Source organism: Coturnix japonica, chromosome 10 (genome assembly GCF_054131305.1).
Source record: "Coturnix japonica strain WE chromosome 10, WE-NBRP24, whole genome shotgun sequence".
NCBI classification, from domain to species: Eukaryota; Metazoa; Chordata; class Aves; order Galliformes; family Phasianidae; genus Coturnix; species Coturnix japonica.
In genome coordinates, this window is record NC_140672.1 from 10,895,342 (window position 1) to 10,923,027 (window position 27,686).

At 39.4% G+C, this 27,686-nt stretch overlaps 4 protein-coding genes and 1 long non-coding RNA gene across 6 annotated transcripts; all 5 read right to left on the reverse strand.

Moving 5' to 3' along the window:
• Window positions 1-669: 669 nt before the first annotated feature.
• On the reverse strand, window positions 670-1,910 carry LOC146759318 (uncharacterized). Its single transcript, XR_014932287.1, has 2 exons — window positions 1,772-1,910; window positions 670-830 (listed from the first exon to the last, which is right to left on the reverse strand). It is a non-coding gene; the product is annotated as an uncharacterized LOC146759318 (long non-coding RNA).
• Window positions 1,911-2,063: 153 nt separating this feature from the next.
• LOC146759319 (kinesin-like protein KIF20B) lies at window positions 2,064-4,068 on the reverse strand. The gene is made up of 4 exons (XM_085510352.1): window positions 3,823-4,068; window positions 3,307-3,387; window positions 2,452-2,578; window positions 2,064-2,074 (listed from the first exon to the last, which is right to left on the reverse strand). The coding sequence occupies exons 1-4, from the start codon at window positions 4,066-4,068 to the stop codon at window positions 2,064-2,066; spliced, it is 465 nt and encodes a 154-aa protein (XP_085366478.1).
• A 3,242-nt stretch (window positions 4,069-7,310) lies between these two features.
• Window positions 7,311-9,020, reverse strand: LOC146759320 (kinesin-like protein KIF20B). The gene is made up of 3 exons (XM_085510282.1): window positions 8,811-9,020; window positions 7,959-8,081; window positions 7,311-7,559 (listed from the first exon to the last, which is right to left on the reverse strand). Exons 1-3 carry the CDS (start codon window positions 8,991-8,993, stop codon window positions 7,368-7,370), a joined length of 498 nt encoding a protein of 165 aa, XP_085366408.1. The 5' UTR covers window positions 8,994-9,020; the 3' UTR covers window positions 7,311-7,367.
• Window positions 9,021-9,372: 352 nt separating this feature from the next.
• Window positions 9,373-13,172, reverse strand: LOC146759321 (kinesin-like protein KIF20B). 2 transcript variants are annotated; one of them, XM_085510283.1, is made up of 6 exons: window positions 13,054-13,172; window positions 12,630-12,690; window positions 12,259-12,384; window positions 11,856-11,995; window positions 10,509-10,664; window positions 9,373-9,580 (listed from the first exon to the last, which is right to left on the reverse strand). In XM_085510283.1, the coding sequence occupies exons 1-6, from the start codon at window positions 13,165-13,167 to the stop codon at window positions 9,386-9,388; spliced, it is 792 nt and encodes a 263-aa protein (XP_085366409.1). In that variant the 5' UTR covers window positions 13,168-13,172; the 3' UTR covers window positions 9,373-9,385. The 2 variants fall into 2 exon arrangements, with proteins under 2 accessions (XP_085366409.1, XP_085366410.1); XM_085510284.1 differs by lacking the exon at window positions 12,259-12,384.
• Window positions 13,173-13,393: 221 nt separating this feature from the next.
• LOC146759322 (kinesin-like protein KIF20B) lies at window positions 13,394-26,421 on the reverse strand. The gene is made up of 7 exons (XM_085510214.1): window positions 26,317-26,421; window positions 25,413-25,679; window positions 24,518-24,784; window positions 18,749-19,016; window positions 18,192-18,253; window positions 16,977-17,172; window positions 13,394-14,530 (listed from the first exon to the last, which is right to left on the reverse strand). The coding sequence occupies exons 3-7, from the start codon at window positions 24,548-24,550 to the stop codon at window positions 13,692-13,694; spliced, it is 1,398 nt and encodes a 465-aa protein (XP_085366340.1). The 5' UTR covers window positions 24,551-24,784; window positions 25,413-25,679; window positions 26,317-26,421; the 3' UTR covers window positions 13,394-13,691.
• Window positions 26,422-27,686: the final 1,265 nt, after the last annotated feature.

Consider the following 27,686-nt stretch of genomic DNA (forward strand, 5'->3'; position numbering starts at 1 on the left):
TTTTCACTTTTAGAATATTGTCAATCGAGGCCTTGATTGAGTTATAATAGTTATGTTAATAATTTAAGTAGTGTTGCTATTCTATTGGCAGTATTGTAAGAAGAATTCTACGGAGCGTCCGTCATGAATCCAGATGAGAAGTTCACAGAACAGCAGCTACGAAGCAGGATAAAACTACATGAGAACTGATTGAACAAATGAACTGAACTGCATGTTAAATATGATTGATCGGTCGTTAAATCAAACCCTTTTTCAGCCTAAAAGAAAACGGGGGAAATGTAGAGAGTGTTTTTTACAGCTAGTTAGCTGAGAAGGGTCGTAAACATGGTGCAGCTAAGCAAGCAGCCATAACACCTGCAAGGACAGCAAGAACAACAGGATGCCCTGGGATGGTGAGAAACTAGCCATGGTTCTGGGAACTCAGCAAGGGAGTAGCTTTCAGTTGATAACAACAAGCTGTTAAGATACTCGGGGACAGTATGTAATTGGGAACCAATGATGAGCTCCACTTTTGCAATATGTATGAGCTAATTATCCGTATTATAAAGGTACATGCAGCCAAGGAATAAATGAGATTCGCTGATCATGTCAATGACAGGTGTGGTCGTCTGCTTTTCTCCCGCCGTTCTGCAACAAACACCTATATACAAATTTAAGAACACAACGGAGTAACTGTTACCGTTTATTAACAACCAGTTTTAATAATACGATAAAAGTATGTCCTGAGAAAGGGGAACAAACACGCTTCTTCAAGGTTTTTTAGCTGTTCTGGATCTCAGCTGTCGCTTGATGATCAGATGATCACTTTCCTTCTTTTGTTCCTCAGATTCCTGAAGAAAACATTTCAAAAGTTACTCATCTTTTCACACAAGACTGACAAGCTCTTCTTGACCCACGCAAACATATTTCTTCCCCTAAATGGATTTCAGAATGGAATTTGCTTATTATATTTTATTCAGAAAACTATGGGATACCGAGATCATTTTAATGCAGCTTAATCACAAGGAACAAATATGGAGAATGTACAAAATCCTGTTTATCTTAAAAAAGCACACACATCTGAGGAAAGCCTGAAGGCAGCTTTCATTTTGAAATACTTGTTTTCAAAAGAGTATTATAATACTTGTTTTGTGAAACATGAAGCGTTCAGAAAACATTTTTAGCCTCAATCCCTGTAGCTATGACTTGCCCAGAATTTCAGTTCTCGGTTCAGTTCCATGTTCTCAGAACTACAGTGAGAGAAGAAATTGTCTCATCTTCTTCATCCTCTAACAAAAAAAATATAACATTTTGGTTTCTGCCCCTATCATTCGTCAAATCATCAAAGAATTCAGAGGGATATTACAGTATGGGCAAATGATCACTATGCTGAACAGAAAAAGGACTCTAATATAATTAAAAGATGCAGTTCCAACAGAGCAAGAATGTTCTTAGCACAATAGCTGCCGACAGAGTCATGAAACTGGCACATCAGATCCTTGCAAGTTGGCTTAGACAGGAGATCATAGTTTAAGCATACCTAAAAAGCTGTCTAAGTTGTGCTCTAGAAAAGCGTGTAGTAGAATAATCCCACTCCGACACACTGAAATTATCTATGATTCCAAATTAGAAGACATCTCCGTGATTGCTACATCACCTACTTAGTAAACTGTAAGCCAGCCAAACACAGAGATCTTTGAGGACAAACTAAAACAGAACAGACTGAAACCTCCAGTCTGTTTGGACTCCTTAGTAGTTTATTTTAAGCCAAGACTACAGTATAATCACTTACCGAAGAAGCAGGTATATCTAGAGGGCCAGAAACGACAATGGAATACAGCTTCCTTTTGCATCGTTTTGGCTTGGTCTCTCCTTCTTCGAGACTTTCAGGTTCGTTTGATTTAGGAGAACTTACTGCTGACATCAGCTTCTTGGCTAGAAGAAATTTGTTTTGATACATAAACCAATCAACTTACTGGTTTTGTGAGTCTTTAAATCACTGAATGCATAAAAAGCTTCGTAACAAACTTGGTTTATAAATGACACGTAAAATTTAAGTGAAAATACCCAGAAACTGTATTTGTTCATCGAGGTTCTTTATTGCTTCTATAGCTGAAACTGTTTATAGGTTCAGGTACGGCAGCTTAAAGCACGCATTAAAATGGAGTATGAAAGACAGTCATGGCTCAGAAGTCGCTGGAAGTCAGAAACTTCAGCAGGAGTTAAACAACAGGCCTAACTTTCGTGCTGACAGAAGCACAAGACAGAACCAACTTTCTCTGTATACTTGTAGGTTTTCACAAATGTAATAATGAATCTCTGAAGAGACGAATAAATGCATTTACTTCATAAATCAAAGGACAACTTAACATGGCAGACAAGTCTAAGAACACATACATTAATAGCCTACAGCAGAAACAAGCCATTCTACAATGTCTAGAAAACATGGAATAAAACTTATTCTACACCAACCTTTAGAGTGTATAATAGAAGGAGAGCTTTGAATAAAATCTCCAACTTTTTGCAGTGTTTCATCCTTCTTTTTAGTCAGTCTTGAAGCATGTACTCGCTTTCTCAGGAAGTAGTCTTTTCCGGATTTCTGTTCAACAGAGATGTGAACATGTGAAACAAGAGCATTGTTTAAACTTCATTTTAGTTCAACGTTATTTTAAGTTGACATTTTGAGCTTTACTACTGACACCTCTGTTCATTATGCTGATGATACCACAACGGCAAGTAATGTAGACAATTTTATACCCTTTAGGGAGTTGTCAAAATCTCAGCTATTTCAAGGCATACGTTTCTTAAAGTTTCTTAATAAGGCAGTAGTTTCTTTAAAAGTAGCTCCCAAGCTGTGGAGTTGTTTCTTACATAAGCTGTTCTAATTACATAAAATAAACAAACATACAAAACAGAAGACAACAGACGGGAAAAATCTACTACTCATACTCTGACCATGCCAAGGATACTGCTATCACATGTGAACATCTGTTTTTAATAACTGCCATGCATATTAATGATATGAACCTTAGTTTAATACAAGGGCTTCACTTACAAAAGCACACGATAATACACTAAAGCTTCTCTTCCCAACTATTCAGTGTGCAATATCCTTCCCTCCAAATCATTACACAGTACAGCCATTACACGCTCTGGGGACAGACTGACTTGCCCTTTGGTTAGCTTATGGAATTTAATAGGAAGAGCTCATAAGCATGTAAGATTCCCATTCAGGTATACACATAAGGATAAGACACTGCTTCTTTCGTGTGACCACACAATTACAGGAAGTCCCAAGCTAGCTTCAAAACTAGAACAAAAACCAACCATTTTCTCGTCACTTGCAGAGTGTGAATTAAAAGCCATGACAGATCTTGTATTTTTCGTGCTCTCACTTTTCACAAAATCCTGGGAAAATAAGACAAGTTTCAGCCATGATTCTTTTGGAAAGAACAACTGATGTCACAAAAGTGAACACTTTAAACACTTTTGCTAATAGTAGGGAAGTATTTGCTAGTGGTAACTATTCCACTGTAAATCAAATAATAAATAAGCATTCAATTATAAAAACAGGACATTAAGATATCAGTATTAGACATCTCATGATGTCTAAAAAGCTGATTTATGTCTACAGGTTTCAAAGAAAATACACAATGGAATTAAGAGAAATTCCCTTCTCTTAAACCATTATCACTGAGCTTGGCTATTAGTTTTGTTCATTAAAGCAGTTCATTGATTAAATTCTTCAACTACTTTACTGAGGTAGAACTAGCATTTTAATGCTTAAATGAGAATGGTAAAAAGGCATCAGATATTTTGTTTTCTGTTGGGTCTAGGTCATACCTCATCCATGTCATCACTTCTTTTCTTTTTTGCCTTAGGCATTTTCACTCCTAAAGGTATCATGCTGCCGTGCTGCTTTATCTCCATCTTATCAGGTTGCAGAGGTGTCAGTGGGATTTCCAGCTCCGGTTTTGGGAACCGACTAGTTTTGCCATTTTCTGCGGACACTCCAGAAGAGTCGAGGACAGTTTCCAAATGCTCCTGATAGCACAGAAGAATTTTAAGTGCAAGTGTTAAGGTAGCCATGAGATTAAAAAACTATAAAGCATTTGGAAACGGATATGTAAGCATTCGATTTTCCTGCTGTAAGAACACTTGTAACAGAAGGAGTCTATTTCAGTTACAGCAGAGTTTTACCCTTCTTTCCTAGAACTTGTTACATTTAAAATTATTTCCAATCTATGATCACAAAAAAAGTTCTCCATGTTAAACTGAGCCTGATACTTTACAAGTCATTTTTTCTCAAGGGCACAGACAACTACACTTTTTTTTAATAGAGAATGGTTGTAGAACTGACACGATTTTCTTCATCTCAACTCTGCTGCGTCAGAACTGGGCAGGAACAGGAGCATTTGATTCAAGTGTTCGATTAACTTCCAGCTTAATCTTAGGGAATTTGCCCTTCCTCTTCTACACTAGAGATGTTATTTACATAAGTAAGGTCCAGCTGGCAAGGTGCAAGCCCAGTACAAGTCATTAAAAAACTCCATTGTTATCTTTTCCCTGGAGATAATACAGACATTCAAGCAATGACACCGTACTTAAGCTGAAGGCTATCATGTACCTGCTCATGGTCAAATGGCAGCAAATGCACAGCTAAGTGACAGGGAAATGTCAGTATGCATTTCCCCAGCAGCACTTACTGTCCACAATCCACCCAATCCTGTTTTTCTCAACAGGAACAACAAAGTCAGAACTGAGATCACCTGGACTCCTCCTTCTCTATGGCAGGAATTCAGCTAGCATATCAAAAATGAGTTCAGATGCTGGTTGAACACATGGAAGACAGGCTGCTGGGGACATCAGAAAATGGGAGATGGCTGCTTCTACTGCTGCTAGTAACTAGCAAACTCCAGTGTCCCAAACACAGACTAGCAGCTTTTACTACTTACACTGTTCCGACCCCCTGAGGGGAGTCTTCTTCCTCTCCAAAAGTTACCAAAGATTGTAGAAAGACAAAAAGTAGTCAGAGCCACTTTATCAGGCTCTGCTAAGAATCTGAAAGGAGTATCACCACCCACTGTATTTCCAAGAATTAAGTTGGTTAATAAATACTTTGTTTTTAAAATATATGTAACTGCTATTTTATGAAAGTTAGCAATTAAAAACTTATATAGGAATGATTAACATCATCTGCTAACAAAACAATATCCAGAAATCCTGCAGAGGAAGAAAATAAGTTCAATTTGCTGTGCCCGTTTCAGTGGCTCCATGAATTTTTTCCAAGTAACTTATCTAATCATGAGCCACTTCATAAGCATTAACATGAGGAGAGTTTTCAACAGCACCTGACAAAAATTCATCACACAATTGTTTCAACAGCTTTTATTCCTATCAAAGGCTATAAGAACAGGTGATCTGATCACCTTGAAAGGGATAAATAAATTAAAACTTGGGAATTGTTTAGAGAACATGAGATCTTTTCCTACTCATTCCTTATCAAAAGCAATACAATCACAACATTTTCAGATCTGAAGTTTCATACTAACCTCAGATTCATTTAATGAAGTGAGGCTCCTAGTACATCGACGTGACAAATAATTGTCTTCAGCTTTGCATCTTAATGGAATACTTTCTCCAGTTTTAGTTTTGCTTTGTTGTTTCCTAGGCTGTAAATATTTAAAAGGAGTAAAGATTAGGCTATGCATTAGACCTCCAAAATATCTCGAGTTTTCTAAAGTTACAGTGTAAAACCTCAAGCTCAGACGCCACATGAACACGTAAGCTGAAACACAGCACAAGTGTGGGAAGGTAGTAACATCTATTCATTGTGTGATCTTCAGATACACCCTACTGGGTCTCACTAACAGTCTCAGGCAGTATTCTGCCTCCAAAAGAGAGAAAGCGAGACATTATTTAGGGCCAAAATCTGTAACGCTGGTCGTTTTGTCATCCATTCCCCCCATACTCTGCACGCTCACAGCTGCTATGTTAGAACACCAAAGGCCAAACCTCTCCCTAATCTTCAGCATCCACATACGAATACATGGAAAACTGCATGGAAAAGTTCCATAATGTACACAGAGAGATGGTGTTCTAGTAAATAAAATATTTTTTGAGAAGATGAGAGCTTGTGTTTGAGTGGAAGACAAAAAGAACCAACAAGTAATCATCACTGAATATGTAGTTAAAGGACTATATGCTAAGAAAAATGATTCCAGCTCCAGTATCTCCTAGGAAAACAGAAGAACAAAAAGGGGTTAACAAGATGTTAAGTACTGACTTTCTATAAATATAATCATACCTTTTCATTTACAGAGTCATTCCTTCTACTTTGTCTTTCTTCAAGTAAAGGTATTTCTGGCAAACACTGAGGGCTACTGTGGTTAATGCGTTGTTTTAATTCCTTTATAAAGTCATCTTTGTCAGCCAGTTCTTTTCTTAACTCTTCTATCACAGTTGCATTATCCTAATAAACAGTAAAAACTGCTGAGTTGTGGGATTGGCAAAAGGAATTAACACACACAAGCAGTATTGCAATTACTTAGTAGCATCAGTTTTAGAATTGCAGGCTAGAACACTTAACTATTCCAGAACAGTAACATTTCACGGATTTGTACGGTCACTGTTACAAGTGCAGTAGTCACAGAATTGCCTGGGAAGTTGTAATACAATATATTTTGATTCTTCTATTTTACTTATGTGCTCCAGCCTTCATCTCCCTTAAGATATAATAACCCGAGTTTTTATTTGTTCCCAAATCCTCGGTACTGTGACAAAGTCGGCAGTTGTAGGGGAAGTTTTGCTATGAGAACATCTTTCTTCTCAGAGAAAGTGAATCCAAACATTCTCAAAAGAGCACAACTCATTTAGTCTTCTGTTTAGCTTCTGAAATTCTATGCTACGGCTTAGATTGGCTATCCTGATTAAAAGCTGGATGTTGAAATAAGAAATGCAACTTCCAGAGATCATCCCCCCTCTGCTTTCTGATGCTTCCCTTAATCTCTCTCCACGTCCCCTTCTGTCTTTTCATGCCATTGTAGATACTACCTCAGAGAAAGCAAAGAAAATAAGAAACCTGAGACAGAACTACTGAGTATTGAGCCTAGCTTGGGATCCGGAAATGCTGTGAATTATCAGAAAAAGCTACAGATGTCCAGTCTGATTGTAGGATCATAAGCATCAAACTGACATCTGCTTATCTGAACTACTGAAAAAATTGAAATTTTAGTAATTAACAGAAATTCTGTTTCTGAAGAACAAAAATAAAAGCTGGTGCTTTTTTTGGTTAGTTGCACATGATGTCAATACGACAGTGTTCAAGAACAGAACCACACCCAGAATACAAAGAGCAGGTACAGGAGTTTTACAGAATTTGTGGGTAGCTAATCAGGTAGGAGGAAAGGAGAGCTGACCTTGCTTGAATCCTTTAAGGCAGATTGTCTCAGTTCTGCTATTTCTGTCTCTTTTTGTATGACATTAGAAGCCAAAGTTTTGAGCTGTTCTTCCAAAGCTTCAACTAACTGATCTCTCTCCTCACGCCACTTTTGAAGATTATGGTCCTTTTCCTCCAGCTCCTATATTTCATGTTGAAAGAAAAGCATACACAGTAGAAACAAGCAGAATCTTTAAGACAGCCTAGAATTAATAAGTTTTTCATATAGCATAAATAAGGACTCAAGCTGATAAAAAGAGTTTATGGTAAGACATTTCAATTAACATATTGTGATGTCACTCAACAAGATCAGGTTACATGCATGTATTATATATGTATTTACTATGCAGATTATTGTATTTAAAGCAATCTGCCAGTGCTCTGTAGTGACTAATTATTTGAATATCTTTCATGGCCTACCACTAATTTCAGTTGGCCACTTTCATTTTGCTCCAATTTTTTTTTTTTTCTTTGACCTTTTTCCTGTTGCTTGGAAAACCTGCATCATTCATTTAATAAAAATTAAGAGCAAGAAAAATACCTGTTTAAGTTGTTGGATAGTATAGTCTTTATAATCCAGCTCATCCTTAAACTGGTTATTAATCCTTACAAGTTCATCCATCCTGTTCCTGAGGGATTCCTCCACAGAACGCATCGTGGACACCTGTAATGTAAGCACAGCTCACGGTTCATTAAAAGACTTCTGTAATACAACCTGGCCAAATACTTCTTTGTTAAATAAAGAGGAATTCACAAACAAGTGCTGAGTAGGAAAACGACAGCAAGTGCAAGGTTACCAAGGAAGACATGAATTCATTTTTAAGCTTCAATTTTCCACCCCAAGCACACCCAATAAACTTTCAGACTAAGATCCTGCAAAATGGGTTTTAAAATATCTTCTTGTTTAATAATTAAATTTTAACTATTAATATCACTGAAGCTGAAATTGAAGAAAAAAAATATACATGCTTATATTAAAGAGCCTCTGGGAATTAGTCTATTTCTCTTCAAGTAAATAGCATTCTTCTTCTCAGTTATCAGCGTTTTTTCACAAGACTTAGGTTTTAGTCTTTGGAGTTACCACGGATACCAATGGCAAGTCACCAGTAACGTAGAGATAATAACAAGTCCCCTCCAGAGGCAGATTAGCTATTCTCTTCACAAACCTTATTCCAGACTACTAACCAACTTTACTTTCCTCTGTTCATTATCTATGCGAAACCATGTTTTAACTTCTGGTCCCCTCTAGAGCTTCAATGGCAACTTTACCTAAGATTTGCTGCTAGCCACACTAGTGTGAAATTTCCAGCTTCATAGTTAAAGTTTGAGAAGTTTTAACAGCAGAAAGCCAAGCATAATCTTACAGAAAAAAATATCTCAGTTGACTACAAACCTCGCTTTGTACTTGCTGAATTTGTGTCTCGGCATCAGAATGTTTGTCTTTTAGATCTGCATACTCTTCTTCTTTCCTCTGCAAATCTTTTTTCAAATTCAGTACAAGGGCAGAACTCTCAGAAAGAATATTTTCTAGCCTTATGTTAAAAATAAAGAGACAAAGAACATTACTGTTACACATCTCATGGAAACAGCAATTACAGCTTCATCCATGCCCTGCCTGTTGGTTTCTATTTGTAAATAGACTCTTAAATCTATCTAGACCAGTGACAAGATTTAAACAATTACTTTTGAATTTCAGCTTGCTTCTCATAATCAGATGCTGAAGCAATAAATTATTCAGATGCTATTCTGAGGGATATACAACAAAACCACCAGAAATCCCCATATTATTCTTCATTTCCTTGCACACTCCTGTTTTCCCTTGGAACTCAAGTAGCATACCAAAGCATCCTAAGGTAGTAGTTTGGCCATTGATAAGCATGCAGATGCATTAAGTCAAAGGGATGTTCCCATTAACTATTTTTAACTCTAGTTCATTCTCAAAGGGCTCTAAGTTAACTCAGTGGTTACTTACGATTCTATACGTTGCACTTTCTCCATTTCACTCTTTTCCTTTTCCCGAAGAGAATGTTTCATCTGCTCCAAGCTTTCATTTAAAGCCAAACTTTTGAGCTGTTCTTCCAAAGCTTCTACTAACTGATCTCTCTCCTCACGCCACTTTTGAAGATTACGGTCCTTTTCCTCCAGCTGGGCAACAAGTCTTTCCTAAAAGAAGAACAGATGAACAGTGAACATCACCTACTACACACTGAACTGTTCTAACACTTCGGTAGTTAGCACCGTTTTACAGTCTTAGTAAATGTATGATCTCTTCAAGATCCACAGGAGCTCTAGAACTAGTTGCACTACAAACTTAAAGAAGCAAAACCATGCTTCTATTAGACAACCTACATTACTCTCCTTGTGAAAAAATATTAGTATTATTTAACAACTTCAATTTGCTCATTTAATGATTACTAATGAGCTTTAGGAAAATAAAGTCACAAAGTGATAATAATACTAAGCTCCTCACATCCTTCTATGCTGCTTGTAGGTCCAGAAAGTCAGGACTAACTACTTCCAGATGTAAAAGAAGCTTTGCAGAATGTACAGATTCACATGTTTAAGAAGTTACATGACAAGAGCCCAGCAAACAGCTCAAGTAACTCAAGTGACTTTGTTATCAGTCACTATTTGGAAAGTGATAAAGGAGCAAAACTGTGGCCGTTTGACCAAGTATTTTTATTCAGTATCTGGAGAGAAGTTTGTGGGGTTTCTTTAGAAACTCAATTGCCTTTTCTTCCTTATAAAGGCTTAAAGGCCTTCTGCTTTGCAGAAAAGAGAACAAACAAAAGCTATTGTACAAAATACTTTCTTAGCCTCATTAAATAGTGATCTATTTTTCAACTGTAATTTTCTTATTGATGTCCCACATACGTGACATTTCATTATGCACTTATGAAAGATCTTTCTATTTGTGGCCCCCCCATTCCTTCCTTTTCCAAATCAAGCAGTTCTCATATGGGCTTTGCCATATAAGAAAGCAAGGGGACTTGGACAAGCTGCTCTTATGCACCCTTACTGTTAATACTTGGTATGTAGTTGTCTCCAAACTACAGGCACCAGACAACTCTGCCAGGACCTCATCACTTACAGTTTCTGCTTGTTGCTTTCCATAATGTTGTCGGTCCTCAGCAAATTGTTTCATTTCTTTGTTGCGAAGATTCTCAGCTTCTTTTAACTGATTTAGGAGCTCTTCTTTCTCCTCCAGCCACTTTTTTCTATCAGTTTGATACTTAGTCTCACTTTCCTGTTTCAAAGAAACCAAAAATGAAATAGTGAGTCATTAAGGAATAAAAGTCTTAAAAGCCAGGTCATCATTAAATAGACTTGTTTCTGCAAGATAACAGAAACATTAGCAGTTTTTACAACAGAATAATCCCAAAGGCAGGTATTGGATAATCATTAGTTCTTTTCCATTAAAAAATAATCATTTCCAGTATTTCTTATTCAGACTGGAGAGCCCCCATAAAACATCTCTTTTTCTTTATAAATGTTCACACAAGCTTTACAGAACTTACACCAAAAGTCAGTATAAGAAAAACTCTTTTAACTTAAAAACTTCTAACACTTTACACTGCCTTGCAGCAGTTGTAGAAAAACTTGCAGCTCCTTCAGGGTTGAAAGACAAAGAAAAGCAACACAGTTTACACTGTAGGAGTAGTCTCCTTTCCTATCAAACCTACTGGCAGACATTCTCATATATAGGACAGAGCACCTGAGAAACTGCTTGGAAAAAATAAAAGTCTTTTAACCAGGGAAAATTAGTAGACCCGCAGCCCAACAAAAAAGGCTTCCTGGTGATAAAGTTAGATGATGATTTCGATAGCTTATATTAGTTGCACAAGCAACTAACAGAAAACAGTTTTGACAAATACACCGTAAGTTACAATTTGCTTTGACTTAGTATTCCTTTCTTGCAAACAACAATTGTATAAGTATACTCTGCTTATAGCACATTGACGTGGTATAGAATGAAGCAATGAATGTTCAACTTTCCCCTCTTCTTGAAAAAGTGAATTGGCTCTGCGCATTAAAAAAAATATCATGAATAAGCTTACTCAAGGTGAAGGAGGAAAGAAGTTCAAAACCATTCCACTAACAGAGTGGATGTAACCTATTGTATACTCACTTAGAAAACTCCCACTGCCAGCCCATTACTTTTATTTAAAAAAACAAACAAACAACAACAACAAAAAATAACATCAGATGGGATAAGACAACTAACTGTTCAGAGGCCAGCAAAAGAAGCACTGCTCATGGCAGCATAATGTAGGGAAGGCTACACTTCCTATACTATGGGGGCATCAGTGATGCCATTCTTAACGTACCACAAAAAAGCTGCACCTGGTCCCTATTGCATGTTGCACTGCAGCTTTTACAGGAAGTTTCTGTAATCAATATAACAGTTTATCAAGTTACAACTTTGAAGTTAAGTTACCTCCAGCTCTTTTTGCAGCTTTATTAATTCTGTATTGTTTTCATTCAAATTTGCCTCATCACTTTCGTTGTTCTTTTGCTGCCAGTCACCATTGCTCTGGTATTCCAGCTCACTGTATTTCTGTTTCCATGCAATCAGTTCTACTCAATACACAAAATGAGGTTAGATAGCATATCATTTCAAATATATATTTGAAATACCACACCAATGACTTTTTACTAAAGCAGCTTCGGTTTTATCTGCTACAGACATAAAGAAATAACAGAAGCCTTTAACTACAAGAGATTTGTTGTTTACTATGGAACGTTAATGCCTAAGTAACAGTCACATGAAAATGGAAGTGGCTATCACAGTACGTCTAAACCCCTTTTGCATCCCTGCTCCCTTTCCCTGGAAAGATTACCTGAAGCTAATTTTTCGTTCCCTTCTAACAGACCTTCAAGCATTTCATCTTGTTCAAGCTGCATTTCCTCTTGTTCTTCTAATGCCATCTGCATAACTTCAATTATTCTATCCCTTGCACACAGATCTGAAGGTTTGAAAATTTACAGATGAACTCCCTACTAGCTCCCATTATTCTCAAATCAAGATTCTCCCATGACCAAAAGCTCTTTTAAAAGAAATAGAGCATCTCCATTGAAATATTTACATACAAATATATGCAGACATGTTTTAAAATCGAAACACAGAAGACTCAAAGTCATTAGCAATGTGACAACATTTACACGGATATTCCACACACACACAAACACACACACACAAATAATGGCTGACCGTCACATAGTTGGTCATAGTCTTTGGAGATATCTTCCATCCTCTCAGTTTCCACCAGCTCCTATATTTCATGTTGAAAGAAAAGCATACACAGTAGAAACAAGCAGAATCTTTAAGACAGCCTCAAGCTGATAAAAAGAGTTTATGGTAAGACATTTCAATTAACATATCGTGATGTCACTCAACAAGATCAGGTTATATGCATGTATTACATATGTATTTATTATGCAGATTATTGTATTTAAAGCAATCTGCCAGTGCTCTGTAGTGACTAATTATTTGAATATCTTTCATGGTCTACCACTAATTTCAGTTGGCCACTTTCATTTTGCTCCAATTTTTTTTTTTTTTTTTTTGACCTTTTTCCTGTTGCTTGGAAAACCTGCATCATTCATTTAATAAAAAATAAGAGCAAGTAAAATACCTGCTTAAGTTGTTGGATATAGAAGTCTTTATAATCCAGCTCATCCTTAAAATAGTTAATAACCCTTTCAAGTTCATACGTCTTGATTCTGAGGGATTCCTCCACAGAACGCATCGTGGACACCTGTAATGTAAGCACAGCTCACGGTTCATTAAAAGACTTCTGTAATACAACCTGGCCAAATACTTCTTTGTTAAATAAAGAGGAATTCACAAACAAGTGCTGAGTAGGAAAATGACAGCAAGTGCAAGGTTACCAAGGAAGACATGAATTCATTTTTAAGCTTCAATTTTCCACCCCAAGCACACCCAATAAACTTTCAGACTAAGATCCTGTTTCATCTGCTCCAAGCTGTTTTTCAGCTGCATAACTTCTTGAATCAGATTTGCTTCTTTGCTACTTAACTCTTCAAACTTTTTGTCTGCATTTGCAGACTTCTCCTGCAGAGTTGCTGTAACTGTCTCTAGATTAACAATAATAGATTCTTTTCTTTAAGTAATTCATTGAGTTTTGACACTTTGTCTTCCATTGTCTTGGAAGCCTCCAGGAGATATTCAAGCTCTCTTATTTTTACCTCACAGTTGGCAACTTCCTCCTGAAATTGTGCAATCACTCTCTGATCTTCTGCAGTCTTTTCTTCAAAGTCCTGAGTTTTCTATTTGCTCATGTAACTGATTCACAAGATCATCTTCCTGACTAGTGTGAGTTGTAATCTCACATAGCTTCATTACAAGTTGATGATTATGATTTTCAGCATTATTCAGTCCCGCCTTTAGGTTTTCATTGTCTTGAAGCAGTGCTTTGATGTGCTGACTTTTTTGTGAGGAAACATCAACAATACTTCTGCATACTTCCCAAATCCTTTCAAGACTATAGTTAAAGGAGAGGCCCTGCACAAGATCTGAGATGGAAGAAGTCTGTGACTGAATGCATGCAGAACTAATTTGAGATGTCCCTGTCTCATCTTTTTCAGAGTCTGAGGAATCCTTTACACTGACAAAGTCAGTACCGATGGCGTGAAACTCTAAGTGACATTTGTATAATTCATCTAATTTGGTCTGCATTTCTTTTACTTGTGACACTTTATCAATTATATATTCTTTGGCAACTTCTATGTTGTTAGTTAGTTGGGCATTTTTGTCTTCTAGTGTCATATTTATAGATTTCTGTTCATCCAGTTCAGAAGCAATTTCCCGATAGTCAGCTTGACCCTGCAGAATTTGTTCACGGAGGACATCAGCTGTTTCTTCAGAAAAAGAAAGCTCAATACGCAGGCTTGTTACCTGCTTACTGAAGTCTTCTTTTTTATTTTTTTCTCTTCTGCATTGTTCTTCAAGCACAGCTAAATGATGTTCCAAGATTTCAGTTCTTTCCCTCAGTGCTAGTACTTCCTTTCGGTACGCGGAGCACTTTTGTTTCATGTGTTCAATTGTCTTTTGCTCTACAGTGTTCTTTTTCTTTCTCTCATTTACAACTACTGTAAAACAAACAAACAAAGAAAAAAAAAAAAAGGGAAAAGGAATGTAGCTCAGATTGATTAAAATCATTATTACACAGCAGTTCACAACACCAAGTAGCAACTTCTAAGTGAAAAACTGTCACAAATATGCAAGCCATACCCTCACATCACATAGTATTTGATACTAGTGAAGGAATTAAAGTCCTCTGGACACGTAATCAGGTGCCTCAGATTTCTATACAGAATTAACAGCAAAAGGTTTTCAGTCTGGAAGAACACTTTTACCATGGCACTACTCAAACCTTCCACTCCACACCAGTAGAAAATCTAATTAGATTTAAGAAACATGGGAACGAGATAGATAATTCACAGCTATATTCTTTCTATCTTCCGTGCTTCAGCAATCCCTATAAGGCAGCCAGGAATCACTCCATCTACATCTAAATGGTAGATAAACAGTTCTCTAAGAAATTTCATTCCAACTCACAGTCCTCTTACTTTCAAAAGAAAGATAAAACCCTGGACAAGTTGATCACTTAAGTGTTGATATCTGTCTCTCTTATTCAGTTGATCTCTAAACAAAATATGAGGATTCCTACTTCTGTCCACACTTACTCTTTTGCATATAAAGTTCACTCATAAAGTTGTACAAATTTGCAGATTCAAGTTTCCATAAATATTCCATTAGCTTGGGGCTGTTTTTTTCTTTAACTGGCGAGCAATTAGCTAAAATCACATGCATTTTCTTTCTATCAAAAGCGACTTCTGCTGTATTTCATCATTTCTTTAGAATCCAGTTATGCCCATTCCATAATATGCATACTTTAAGCATTAAAAAAAATAAATATAAGTCAAGACTTACTAGGGATTGGGTCACCACAACAATATATTCCATGGTGATTCTTGTACAGTCCTTTTATTACTACAACTACAGAAATGCAGAATTTTATAGCGCCCACGTGCAGCCTGCATTACATACAGATTCACATGTACTGCATGGAAACAGCCTCTTAACTCATCTAAGGAGTTTTATATACAGCCCTCAACTGATTTAAAAGTCATACTGAAGAAACAGCAGTGGCATATTCCACCCCAAACCAGGTTTTGGGTTTTGACTGCTGCTCCCAGCAACACTAGTGAGGGGAATATGATTTATAAGTAATCTAAACACTTTATGCTGAAAACAACAAGCAAGCACTAAAGCAAGATAAATAAGACTAGGGAGAAGATGTGTAATGTTCAGTCTAGAAGCTCCTTACAGAGGAAGTAGGGAAAAAGCATTATTACAGAGCATAGGAAACAAGACCTAAAAGCTCAGAGAATGGTGTAAATACCCTGAACTTTAAGCTGAGATAACCTAGCATCTCCTAAAACACTTTTGCTCGTGCTACTTATATAACTAATTCTACAAAAGAACCAGCACAACATACCTGTGCTCATTGTTCTACTGTGTATATTTAACATAGCTAAAGAATATATATTAAGCGTTTTTTGAAATTGGACGCTATTAATACTCACAAATAGAAGAAAATTTTAACATGATTGAATACTCAGTACTTCTTAACAGAAAACTTCATGCTGACATTGTGACTATCAGCTACCCATTTTAATTCCTATGTGGAGCATTGCTGTCATTAATTTTTAAATGAGAGCTTTGGTCATATGATTAGAACAAACCCACTACTATTTGGAGTATGGAGGAGTCCACATCCCTCCCTCAGTCTCTGGTAAGATGCTTATATGTGATGCCATTCAGTGGTCACATTAGGATTCAATATTTATGCCAAATAAAGGCAGCAGGGACAAATCATCCAAGAACAGCATCTCATCCAAAGAAGGCCTTGACTTTCTCCCTTGCACATATTTTGCAAGAGGAATAGAAGAAAGGAAGGGAATACAGCTAAGTTTTAGATTTTCCCTTCTACATTGTATATGCCTTCCGTAATTCTAGGAACACTGATGCTCAGCTGTGCCCAGAAGTGAAGTTAAATGCATCAGAGCTTATCCAAACCATTTTGCTCAAATATTGCCCATGAGCGAGCAATTAGTAGGTCATCAACAATTTTGATAGTTGCTTCAGGAAAAACAAAACCAACAAACAAAAAAAAGCACTTGAGCAGCTGATGCTACTCAGAAGATCAGCAACAGCAGTTGAAACAATCCTAAAGAAACTGCTTTAAAACTATTACCAAATCTGCAAGTGCATCAACAGATGAGGAAAAAGCAGCAAAAAGGAAAAAAATAGTGCAAAAACTTTTATTCTTAAGCATTCAAAAATGAACAGCATAGGACCTTCTGAAAAAGGGATATTTACATAACAGTTACTTCTATTTACAGTTTAACACAGTGGCTTTTCTCCTTATACCATAAGGTACGCGCTTCACAGCCTTTTGCTTCCAATCCGGAATAGGAAGCAATTTATTGTTTTGGAAGACACCCTGTTCAACGATGGAAGAAACTGTACCTTTCTTTGGAGGTGGCTCTTCCACAGTAGGCTTATCTTCATCAGTACTGCGCTTTCTTCCCACTTCCAACTCAGTTTTCTCTTGTTTCAGTGCTTTAACTGAAAGCACTGAAAATTGGCTGCTTTCAGTTCCTTTATTAGTGTTCTCTTCTGCCGGTTCTGCTTTAATGGTAGTTAAATGGTAGGTAGTCTTTTCCTGTATTGATATAAGATCAGTTACATTGAAGCTTAACAAAAGGAGCACTTAAGTCTCAGTAATCTTCTGTAGGCAAATATTTACACAAAACCATACAGCTAAAATATTTACCCGGTGACTCTATAGACATCAGTTACAAATCTCAATAGCAGACAGAACAAGTACACCTTCAGATAATGACAAGTGCAATACTCGGTAGAGTATACAAGGGAAAGCAAGAGCCTAGCAGGTTACAAAGTAAAAGACTTGCACACAATCAAGAGTTTACCAGTTTATCAAAGAATTTCCTGTTTCCAAGAAGTCAACAAAATTACAAACATGGTCAAAGAGCAAATGGTCAGCTCTCATACAAGTTCATCACATCACACTTCTGCTAAGCTGCTAAAATCACTTTCATCGTGACAGATATAATCCAACCTTAAAGCTTAGTCAGCTCTGTCACGCATATTTTAGATTGTGTCCTTGACCACAAGTGAAGCTTCCTTACTTACAAGATGACGATTGTTAAGCCATGCTGGCACTGCCAAGGACTGATTATTCATCTTTAGTAACTTATGAAAAGAAAAGCCTCAGAAGTGTTCAGGCCACACAATCTCACAGATAGAGTTGGAGCCTTGTTCTTGGAAGAAGTAATAGGTGAGGACATGACTACTCATCACAGTCAGCTTTAATGCCATGGAAATACTAAGTTGCAGTGATGCAGACAGTCAAAGACTAAGAAGGGTCAAGTTGCTAAGCTTACAAGGTTAGAGATCTGAGTGACAGAATTAACTATAAATGTTTTCAGAGCTACTTCAGGCTACCAAACATCAAAAAATGAACAAAAACCACCAGAAGTGGAATGCACACATACTTAATCAAGCTAGTCTTCACATATTCAGTAGCTCGCAGTACATTAGTCAGGATAAAGTTTTATGGACTGCATAGAACGTGGAGATATCCTGAGCATTCATAGCATTTTAAGCTACCACAAGTTGGTATTAAAACAATTTTACACAATATCTTCTTGATAAAGTTACCTCAGTTGCTTCTTTAAGTTTCTCAGCAGACTCATCCAATTTAATCGCCTGCATTTCAAAGTCTGTAACACACAGAAAAGGTTGTATTACATAAGTAGCCAATAGATAGTTTATTAAGTAATCAATTTTTCCAGATATTCTAATGTTTAGGTAGCTTTTGAACAGATTAATTAATTTGCATGTGGTCTTCACTTATTGGGAGTGATTCAAAAGTTTTCTATATTTCTTGGAACGAAAACATTGCATCAACAAGACATAAAGAAGAGTAGAGATTACAATATAAAAGTAAAAATCAAGATATAGACATTTAACCCCATACTTATGAAAGCGTAAAGCTGCTAGTTGCAGTTTAAAGGAGAGGGGGAAAAAAAGAAAAGAAATAACCAAAAACCGTGGAATTGCTGAACCTGAATATACACAAGGAACAAACTATCACTTATCTACAGGCTATGGTTCCAAAGGTAGAACATCTCCTCTAATTCCTACTCAAACTGGTTATTTCTCTTTTAGATTAATGAACTATTTCTGTCTTCTACCTTTCACATCGCATAACTCACCTTTGTTCTTCTGCATCAGCTCTTCTTCAGTTTTAAGTAGTTTGGTGTTTTTCTCTGGTAGCTCTTCTTTGGTCTCCATCAGTTCAAAGTTAGTTTTCTCCAGCTGCTTTTCAAACCAGCCAGTATCTTCCTTCAGGTCCCCCAGGGATACAATGGAACTATGTGCTGCCTCAGCTTGCTCTTTAATATCCATGACATCATAATGCACAGAATCAAGAATGCCCTCAGGATCAACACAGGTGACAGGCACTATGCTATGTTCTCCACCCTGAAACGTAATTTATAATCAGTTAAAACTGCTGAATAGCTGACTACATAATAGCTGTTATTTCTACACATAGTCTAGATATCCACTATGAAGACAGCCATACAAGAAGTTTTTAATTTCAGCTTCAAAACCCACCTCACAAATTCACATACAACATGACAGTGATTCGTATGGGGGGAAGATAAGTGGCATTCTAGTAACAGCTAATATATTTTATAGTATTTGATGACCACGCTCCCTTTTTTTTTTTTTTTTTTTTTTTTTTTTTTTAAATATTACCCCAGATTGATCTCCTTCAAATTTAACGTACAAGTTCGGACTCCCCTTTTCTTTGTATACAGCGTAAATTTTCATTTTGTGTTGCAGAAACAAGGAAAACGCCCAAATTCCCAAAGCTTTCTGAAACTGTTCTTAAGGCTCAGCAACTATTCCTGCTAGATGAAGAGTAGATGTATCTTGCTCATCATACAGCAACACAGCATGCACTTCTTTGTAAACAGCCTTGTGTTTCTATAAGATGTGCCCATAACATTTAAATAGTAAAAAGGAAAATATTTAAGAAAAAAAAAAGAAAATATTTAAGAAAAAAAAAAGGAAAATATTTAAGAAAAAAAAAAGGAAAATATATAAAAAAAAAAAAGAAAAATACCAGGGTGTCATGGTTTAATAATTTTGTAATTTTGCTATCAGTATTCCACATCATAACATCATATAAAGCATGAATAATTTTACTGAATCTGCAACTTACAGAAGAACCAATTACATGATCCTGAAGCAGTCCGCGTTCCACGACAAATGTGGCGTGACTTTACAAAAGCAGCTCCAGAAAAGCATGCCAGTGCACTTGCATTAGTATATGGCAAAGGGGAAAGGAAACCCTTTGTGAATGAACTAATTGGCAGACTTCAGGAACCTGAATTATTTATAAGCGCTACAGAAGTTAATCTGTATACTTCAGCCATTGTCAAAATTGTGGAAAGATTAAACAAAATCGAGGGAACACAAAATGATATTATTGACAAATTGGCTAATGTGCCTGATGTAGATGAATCCACGGTGGTACAAGATGATGGAAACCAGGATTTCCACGATCGCCTATTGAGAAAGCTAAACAACATGAGTTCCTCTCGACCTGTATCATCGAAAATCTCAACCATTAAAAAGAGACGTCCTCGTATTCAAGCAAATGACAATGATAAGTCACCTCGAATCAACGATGAGACTACACGTCTTGCCTTGTTGCTTTTCCTCTGTAGTCATGGGGAGGACATGAAGAAGTGGTGTAATTCATCCACTTCTGCACTTCAGGCATGAGTGGAAGAATTACAAGGTGAAACAACTACCAAGGTGAACTCTTCCAAGAAGGGGAGAGTTCCAGTTGCTGCAAGCCACCAAGGTAAACAATAGAGGGGCCCTGCCCCCAGCCAGGGGGGGGAAAGGGACAATAGAGTATACTGGACTGTGTGGATTAAGTGGCCTGGCACATCTCAACCACAGAAATATAAAGCCTTGGTGGACACTGGTGCACAATGCACCCTAATGCCCTCAAGTCACCAAGGGACACAACCAATATATATCCATGGAGTGACTGGGGGTTCCCAAGAATTGACTATGTTGGAGGCCGAAATAAGCCTCACTGGTAAAAACTGGCAAAAACACCCTATTGTGACTGGTCCAGAGGCTCCATGTATACTGGGAATCGATTACCCTAGGATGGGATATTTTAAGGATCCCAAGGGGTATCAATGGGCCTTTGGGATAGCTGCTGTTAACACAAATGGTGTTTATCTGCTGTCAGCTTTACCTGGTCTGTCAGATGATCCTTCTGCTGTGAGGTTGCTCCAGGTAAAAGACCAAGAGGTACCAATTGCCACCAGAGTGGTTCACAGACGGCAGTACCGCACCAACAGGGACTCATTGCTCCCCATTCACAAGCTAATTCGCCAATTAGAGAATCAGGGAGCGATTAGCAAAACTCACTCGCCTTTTAACAGCCCCATATGGCCAGTGGATAAAGTCAGTGAAGAATGGAGGCTGACGGTGGATTACCGTGGCCTAAATGAAATCACACCTCACAGAATCACAGAATCACAGAATTACCCGGGTTGGAAGGGACCTCAAGGATTCATGTAGTTCCAACCCCCCTGCCTAGCAGGGCCACCAAACATACACATTTACTAGATCAGGTTGCCCAGGGCCCCGTCCAACCTGGTCTTGAACACCTCCAAGGACGGGGCATCTACAACCTCACTGGGCAGCCTGTTCCAGGACCTAACCACCCTTCTAGTAAAGAACTTACCCCTAACATCCAACCTAAATCTTCCCTCCTTCAACTTAAAACCATTTCCCCTAGTCCTGCTATTATCAGCCCTTTCGAAGAGTTTACTCCCCTCCTGGGAGTAAGTTCCCTTCAGGTACTGAAAGGCTGCAATGAGGTCACCCCGCAACCTTCTCTTCTCCAGGCTGAACAAACCCAACTCCCTCAGCCTGTCCTCATAGGGGAGGTGCTCCAGCCCCCTGATCATCTTTGTGGCCCTCCTCTGGACCCTTTCCAAAATCTCCATATCTTTTTTGTACTGAGGGCTCCACACCTGGACACAGTACTCCAGATGGGGCCTCACAAGAGCAGAGTAGAGAGGGACGATCACCTCCCTATCCCTGCTGACCACCCCTCTCCTGATGGAGCCCAGGATCCCATTTGCTTTCCGGGCTGCCAGAGCGCACTGCTGGCTCATGTTAAGTTTCTCATCTATCAGGACCCCTAGGTCTTTTTCAGCCGAGCTGCTCTCAAGGACAACTCCTCCCAGCCTGTACAGGTGCCTGGGGTTCTTCTGGCCCAAGTGCAAAACCTTGCACTTCGCCGTGTTGAACCTCATTAGGTTCACCCGAGCCCAGCTTTCCAGCCTGTCAAGGTCCCTCTGAATGGCATCCGTTCCCTCCACCGTATCAACTGCACCACTCAGCTTGGTGTCATCAGCAAACTTGCTGAGGGTGCACTCCATTCCCTCATCGATGTCATTAATAAAGATGTTAAAGAGCACCGGTCCCAAGACAGACCCTTGAGGGACGCCGCTCGTTACCGGCCTCCACCTGGACATAGAGCCATTGACCACCACCCTGTGTCTGCGGCCTTTCAACCAATTGCTTATCCATCTAGTTGTCCACCCATCAAATCCACCTCCCTCCAATTTGGAGATGAGGATGTGATGGGGGACCATGTCAAAGGCCTTGCTCAGGTCCAGATAAATGACATCGGTCGCCTTCCCTTCATCCACCAACGCCGTCACTCCATCATAGAAGGCCACAAGATTAGTTAAGCATGACCTTCCCCTGGTGAAGCCGTGCTGGCTGTCTCGGATCACATGCTTGTTCTTTATGCGATCAAGCATGTTGTCCAGGAGGATCTGTTCCATAATCTTCCCAGGCACAGAGGTGAGACTCACCGGCCTGTAGTTACCCGGGTCGCCCCTGCTCCCCTTCTTGTAAATGGGAGTGACGTGACCCTTCCTCCAATCATCCGGGACCTCACCTGACAGCCACGACTTCTCAAATATGATGGGGAGCGGCTCAGCAACCACCTCAGCCAGCTCCTTCAGGACCCTGGGATGCACGCCATCTGGCCCCATAGACTTATACTCATTCAGTCTAAGGAGGCACTCTCGGACTTGCTCTACCCTTACAGTGGGGAGGGATTTACCTCCTTGGTCCCCACATGGAGGGATGGGGGTGCAAGACTTAGGGACGTGAAAAAGACTAGAATCCTGGCCACCAGTGAAGACCGAGGTGAAGAACTCATTCAGCACCTCAGCTTTCTCTTCATCTGTTGAAGCCATTTCTCCTTTTGAATTTACCAGAGTAGGTACGCCCATTTTGGCCTGTCTCTTCTGGCCAATGTACCTGTAGAAGGTTTTCTTATTGTTTTTCACATCCCTCGCCAAGTTCAGTTCTGCCTGCGCCTTGGCTTTCCTGATCCCACATCTGCAAGTTCGGACGGCATCCCTGTATTCTTCCCAGGTGACACAGCCTTGTTTCCAGAGCTTGTACACCCCTTTCTTCACCCTCAGTTCTCTAAGCAGGTCCTTGCTGAGCCATGCCGGTTTTCTACCTCTCCTGCCCACTTTCTTAATCAGGGGAATGGAGACCTCTTCTGCTGCCAGGAGGAGCAGCACCTCCATTGAGTGCTGCTGTACCAGACATGACAGAACTCCAGTATGAACTGGAGTCAAAAGAAGCTAGGTGGTATGCCACCATTGACATTGCTAATGCCTTCTTTTCCATCCCATTGGCTGCAAAATGAAGGCCACAGTTTGCTTTTTCCTGTAGAGCTGTTCAGTATACCTGGAACCGTTTAACTCAAGGGTAGAAGCACAGCCCAACAATTTGCCATGGGTTGATCCAAGCTGTCTTGGAACAGGGTAATGCTCCCGAACACTTGCAGTATATTGATGATATTGTCGTGTGGGGCCATACAGCAGCAGAGATTTTCAAGAAAAGAAAACAGATAATCCTAATTCTTTTGCAAGCTGGTTTTGCCATTAAGCGCATCAAGGTGAAGGGGCCTGCCCAGGAAATCCAGTTCTTAGGTGTAAAATGGCAAGATGGGCATCGACACATCCCAGCAGATGTGATTGAAAAAATCACTGCTATGTCTCCTCCCACCAACAAGACAGAGACCCAATCTTTTCTGGGAGTAGTGGGCTTTTGGAGAATGCATGTCCCAAACTACAGCCACATAGTGAGCCCCCTCTATCAGGTAACACAGAAGAAGAATAATTTCTCATGGGGTCCTGAGCAGCAGCAGGCTTTTGAGCAGAGAAAACAAGAGATAGCCCGTGCCGTGGCCTTGGGGCCAGTACGGATGGGACAGGATGTGAAGAACATCCTCTACACTGCTGCTGGAGAGAAAGGTCCCACTTGGAGTTTGTGGCAAAGAGCTTTAGGAGAAACCCAAGGCCAACCCCCGGGACTTTGGAGTCGAGCATATAAAGGGTCTGAGGACTGCTACACTCCAACTGAGAAGGAGATCATAGCCATGTACGAGGGGGTTTGGGCTGCTTCTGAAGTAGTTGGGACAGAGGTTCAGCTCCTTCTAGCACCTCACTTGCCTGTGGCCCCCCTGTCACGGACACAGGTAGATTTTTATTTAAACCGTGACAACTACCCAGAATGCAGCATAAGGGAATTTTTGCCTAGAACTCTGGAGGACTATTTTTAACTCAGAAAGGTCAGAGATAGAAAGTTCACACTGATTTCTGGGTCACCAGCCTCACCGTACATCAGCATTTTTGGTTTTTAAATGATACATAAAGTTCTCAATGGCACTGCTCTAGTCGGTAGTTCTTTCCCTTTCCGTGCAGCTTGCTCTGTGCATGGCTTGTGAACCGCTATTCAGGCCAGACAGCTGCAGCCCCAAAGACCTGCCATAAATGTACAAATTCTACCAGGATAATGTCTTGGTAGTGGAGAAACAGGATGCGCAGTCATATGGCTCTCACACATACCTTGTACAACCAGCTTGGCTCTGGACTGGGCATCACCAATGTCACAGGTGTACACGTCACTGTCACTTTTCTCCAGATTTTTTATGCACAGCTGCAGGTCTCGTCCTTTCTGTGCCCTCTTGTATTTCCTGCCAGGCCTGAGCTCAGCAATGCCTTTCCTCCATATGACGAAGGATGCGGCTTTCTTGCTCTGACATGTAAAAAGTGCACTTCCACTTTCTTCAATTTTCACATCTGAAAGTTCCTTGATAAAGTAATTAGGTTTTTCTGGAAGGAAAAAAAAAAGGATGAGGGTGTAGGACAAAGGGATTTGTTACCACAACAAGTCCCAAGCATACAGAGGTGTCCTGAATCTCCTTTGCCCTCATTTCAGAATATCACATAGAGATGCAAAGAGTCTAAGAAGACCACAGAGTCCACCCATTTACATAGGTTTGATAATTCCAGTAGATATCTGGAAAGTTCAATACCATTATACATGCGCTGGTAGGATCTCATCTGATAAACTGCATATAGTTTTGATTACACATATTCAATATAGACTAATTCAGATTGCCATCTTTTCTTGGCTCACTAACACCCAAGATCATAGAATCATAGAATGATCACAGAATCATAGAGTGGCCTGAGTAGAAAAGGACCTCAAAGATCATCTAGTTTCAAACCCCCTCCAAGGGGTCACCAACCACCAGACCAGGCTGCCCAGATCCACATCACACTGGAGAATCATTCAGTTTCCAGATTATTTTAAGGAAAAGATTTTAATCCATCATATTTTCTGAAAACTAAGAATTGATCCTGCTCAAGGAAACAGAAGAGAAAAACATCACCCACAGGCTGCAGATATTTACCTCGACTTCTCTACATGCCATCCTCAGTGTGCTTTTCAACTCACCTTGCACAGTGACCCTGGCTTTTGTTATGGAGTCCTCTGTCTCACAGGGGTACTCCCCACTGTCCTTGGCAGTAGAGTCATGGATGATCAGAATGGCCCCAGTTCCCTCCTGCTGCAAGTCGTACTTCTGGCTTTTTCTGATTGCTTTGCCATCCTTGTACCACCTGATGTTCAAATCCGGTTTTGACAGCTCACAGCTCAGGCTGATGTCCTGCCCTGCTGCTGCTGTCTTATCCTCCAGCTGTTTTGAAACCTCAGTAGGTTTTCCTGGAAGAAAACATTGCTTTTTGAGTAACATACACTTAGGGTAGGATGCCTCTCTCAAAATACATGCATCTACATGCTGGAGATAAGTTAGAGAGGCACTTGCAACAGACGCCATCCTACAGCCAGCAGTAATCTGCAAAGTACAGACAATAGAATTCCAGGCAGCATTTATTTTCTCTTAAATCTACCCAATTGAGGATGATGAACCATGTCTGAAAACTGCCTCTCTCTTCTCTCCACTCATCACACTGGGAGCCTCGGATGATGCTCTCAGATGCACATGTTCTAGATAGGAATTTGTTGTACAGCTAGATGATGTGAAGGCCATCCCTTCAGCTTATACTTAGAGGATATTTGCTCCCACAGTTCCCTCAACAGATCATTCCTGATTTACTGTTAATGGAACAAGCTGTAGTGAGATGACCATTGCCAACACTACCCCAGTGCTTTGGGTAGTTCTCACATTTGTGTAAAATGTTTCCTCCTTTTACTTATTTTTAAAAGAAATTCTCAGTGCTTCGAGTTTCAAGTAGAAGGCTGCTATTCACTTTAACCATATTATGAGTTAGCTCTCACGACAATCTTATCAAAAGACAGTTGAAGGAATCAGGCCCCAGAATCTCTCCCATCTCATCACCTTTCACAGACAGAGAGGCTTTGGAGGTTAGACCAAGGGCAGTAAAAACGACTTCCCCAGCGTCAGTAGGAGTCACACTTTTGATAAGGAGAGTCTATTTCTGACTCACGTTAGAAGCTTTAAATCGCCCATTACTTTCCACTCTGCTTCCAGTCAGTGTCCACTTGAACTCATCAATGCTTTCATGGGACGGAATGCATTCAAAAGTACAATCTTCTCCCTCCTGGATTTCAGTGGTTTTCAGCCGTTTGGTAATGCCACTATTCAGCTCTGGAAGGTAAGAGATACGTTAGTATGAGGTTTATATGGAGAAAAGGCATTTGTGACATATGTGAGTAGCAGTACTGGTGTTTTAACGCAGGATTTGCAGAACATGGCTGTGTTCCTTACTGATGTATTCTCTAAGACATTCTCCACTCAGAATTACCAGAAAGCTATAAAAAAAAAGAGACGTAAATCTCTCGGCTTTGCTCTGGAAGAACTACAAGGCGAGCAGCTCAGTCCATGGAGCAGAATGAAGATTCAATGAGCAACAGAGGGAACAACCTAACAGAGAGGACAACTCTAGGATGCTGCGTGAGAAAAAGGGTTTTGCCTATGACAAGAAATTAACTGTTTCTATTAGCTCATTTGTTACCATCCTACCCCTATTGGTGTTCAAACCATTTCTCCATTTTAGGGATGGTTTGAAAGGAAACATTTCCAGGACATTCTTGATGTGTTTGGTGATTTTCATGGCAAAATGAGATACATTTACATCAAAAGCAATGGGAATTTTCCAGACATCACTGTGCTAAATTGCAGTAATACACTTCTATTGTAGAAACTATTAAGGCTCATGGGGGAATAGGTGTAAGACATAGTGACCACACTGAATGTGCTTTCAGCACTCCTTTACTTTCCACAGTACTTACCCTGAACGCCGACCTTTGATTTGGCAACATCAGTGCCAATATCACAGGTATAGAAACCTGCATCTGACATCTCGAGGTCATGGATAAGGGGACATAGGGTCTTGCCAGACTGTACCAGCTCATACTTGTTGCCAGAAGTGAGCAGAACACCGTCCTTTTTCCACACTGGTTTGACCTTCTCTTTATAGAGACTTCGCATTCCAATTTAATCACACCCCGCTCCTCACCAAAAACATCATCCAAGGACTTCATGAAAACAGCAGGCTTCTCTGCAATTAAACAGGCAAAACAGAACAACATGATACAGAAGATCAGACATTTCCAGTTGCTTTCAGATTTTTAAAGAGGGATAAATAAATCTTTACCAGCACTGATGACACCAATATAGAACCTAAAGCGGTTTCATGTCTGTTGACTGAATACGCTTTATGGAATTCTGAACTAATCAGTAGGAGA

Coding starts and splice junctions, on each gene's coding strand:
- LOC146759320 (XM_085510282.1), bottom strand. CDS start 8,993: ATGTGTAACAGTAATGTTCTTTGTCTCTTTATTTTTAACATAAGGCTA. Junction 8,082..8,810: donor TTCAGCAAGTACAAAGCGAG/GTTTGTAGTCAA, acceptor CTTACATTACAG/GTGTCCACGATGCGTTCTGT. Junction 7,560..7,958: donor CTATCCAACAACTTAAACAG/GTATTTTTCTTG, acceptor CATGAAATATAG/GAGCTGGAGGAAAAGGACCA.
- LOC146759319 (XM_085510352.1), bottom strand. CDS start 4,068: ATGGCTACCTTAACACTTGCACTTAAAATTCTTCTGTGCTATCAGGAG. Junction 3,388..3,822: donor GAAGTGATGACATGGATGAG/GTATGACCTAGA, acceptor TTATTTTCCCAG/GATTTTGTGAAAAGTGAGAG. Junction 2,579..3,306: donor CTGCAAGTGACGAGAAAATG/GTTGGTTTTTGT, acceptor TCTGTTGAACAG/AAATCCGGAAAAGACTACTT.
- LOC146759322 (XM_085510214.1), bottom strand. CDS start 24,550: ATGCCCAGTCCAGAGCCAAGCTGGTTGTACAAG. Junction 19,017..24,517: donor AGCCAAGCTGGTTGTACAAG/GTATGTGTGAGA, acceptor ATTACGTTTCAG/GGTGGAGAACATAGCATAGT. Junction 14,531..16,976: donor AGAGCCACCTCCAAAGAAAG/GTACAGTTTCTT, acceptor TTTGTTTTACAG/TAGTTGTAAATGAGAGAAAG.
- LOC146759321 (XM_085510283.1), bottom strand. CDS start 13,167: ATGCGTTCTGTGGAGGAATCCCTCAGAATCAAGACGTATGAACTTGAA. Junction 12,691..13,053: donor ATATCCAACAACTTAAGCAG/GTATTTTACTTG, acceptor CATGAAATATAG/GAGCTGGTGGAAACTGAGAG. Junction 12,385..12,629: donor CTATGACCAACTATGTGACG/GTCAGCCATTAT, acceptor TCAAACCTTCAG/ATCTGTGTGCAAGGGATAGA.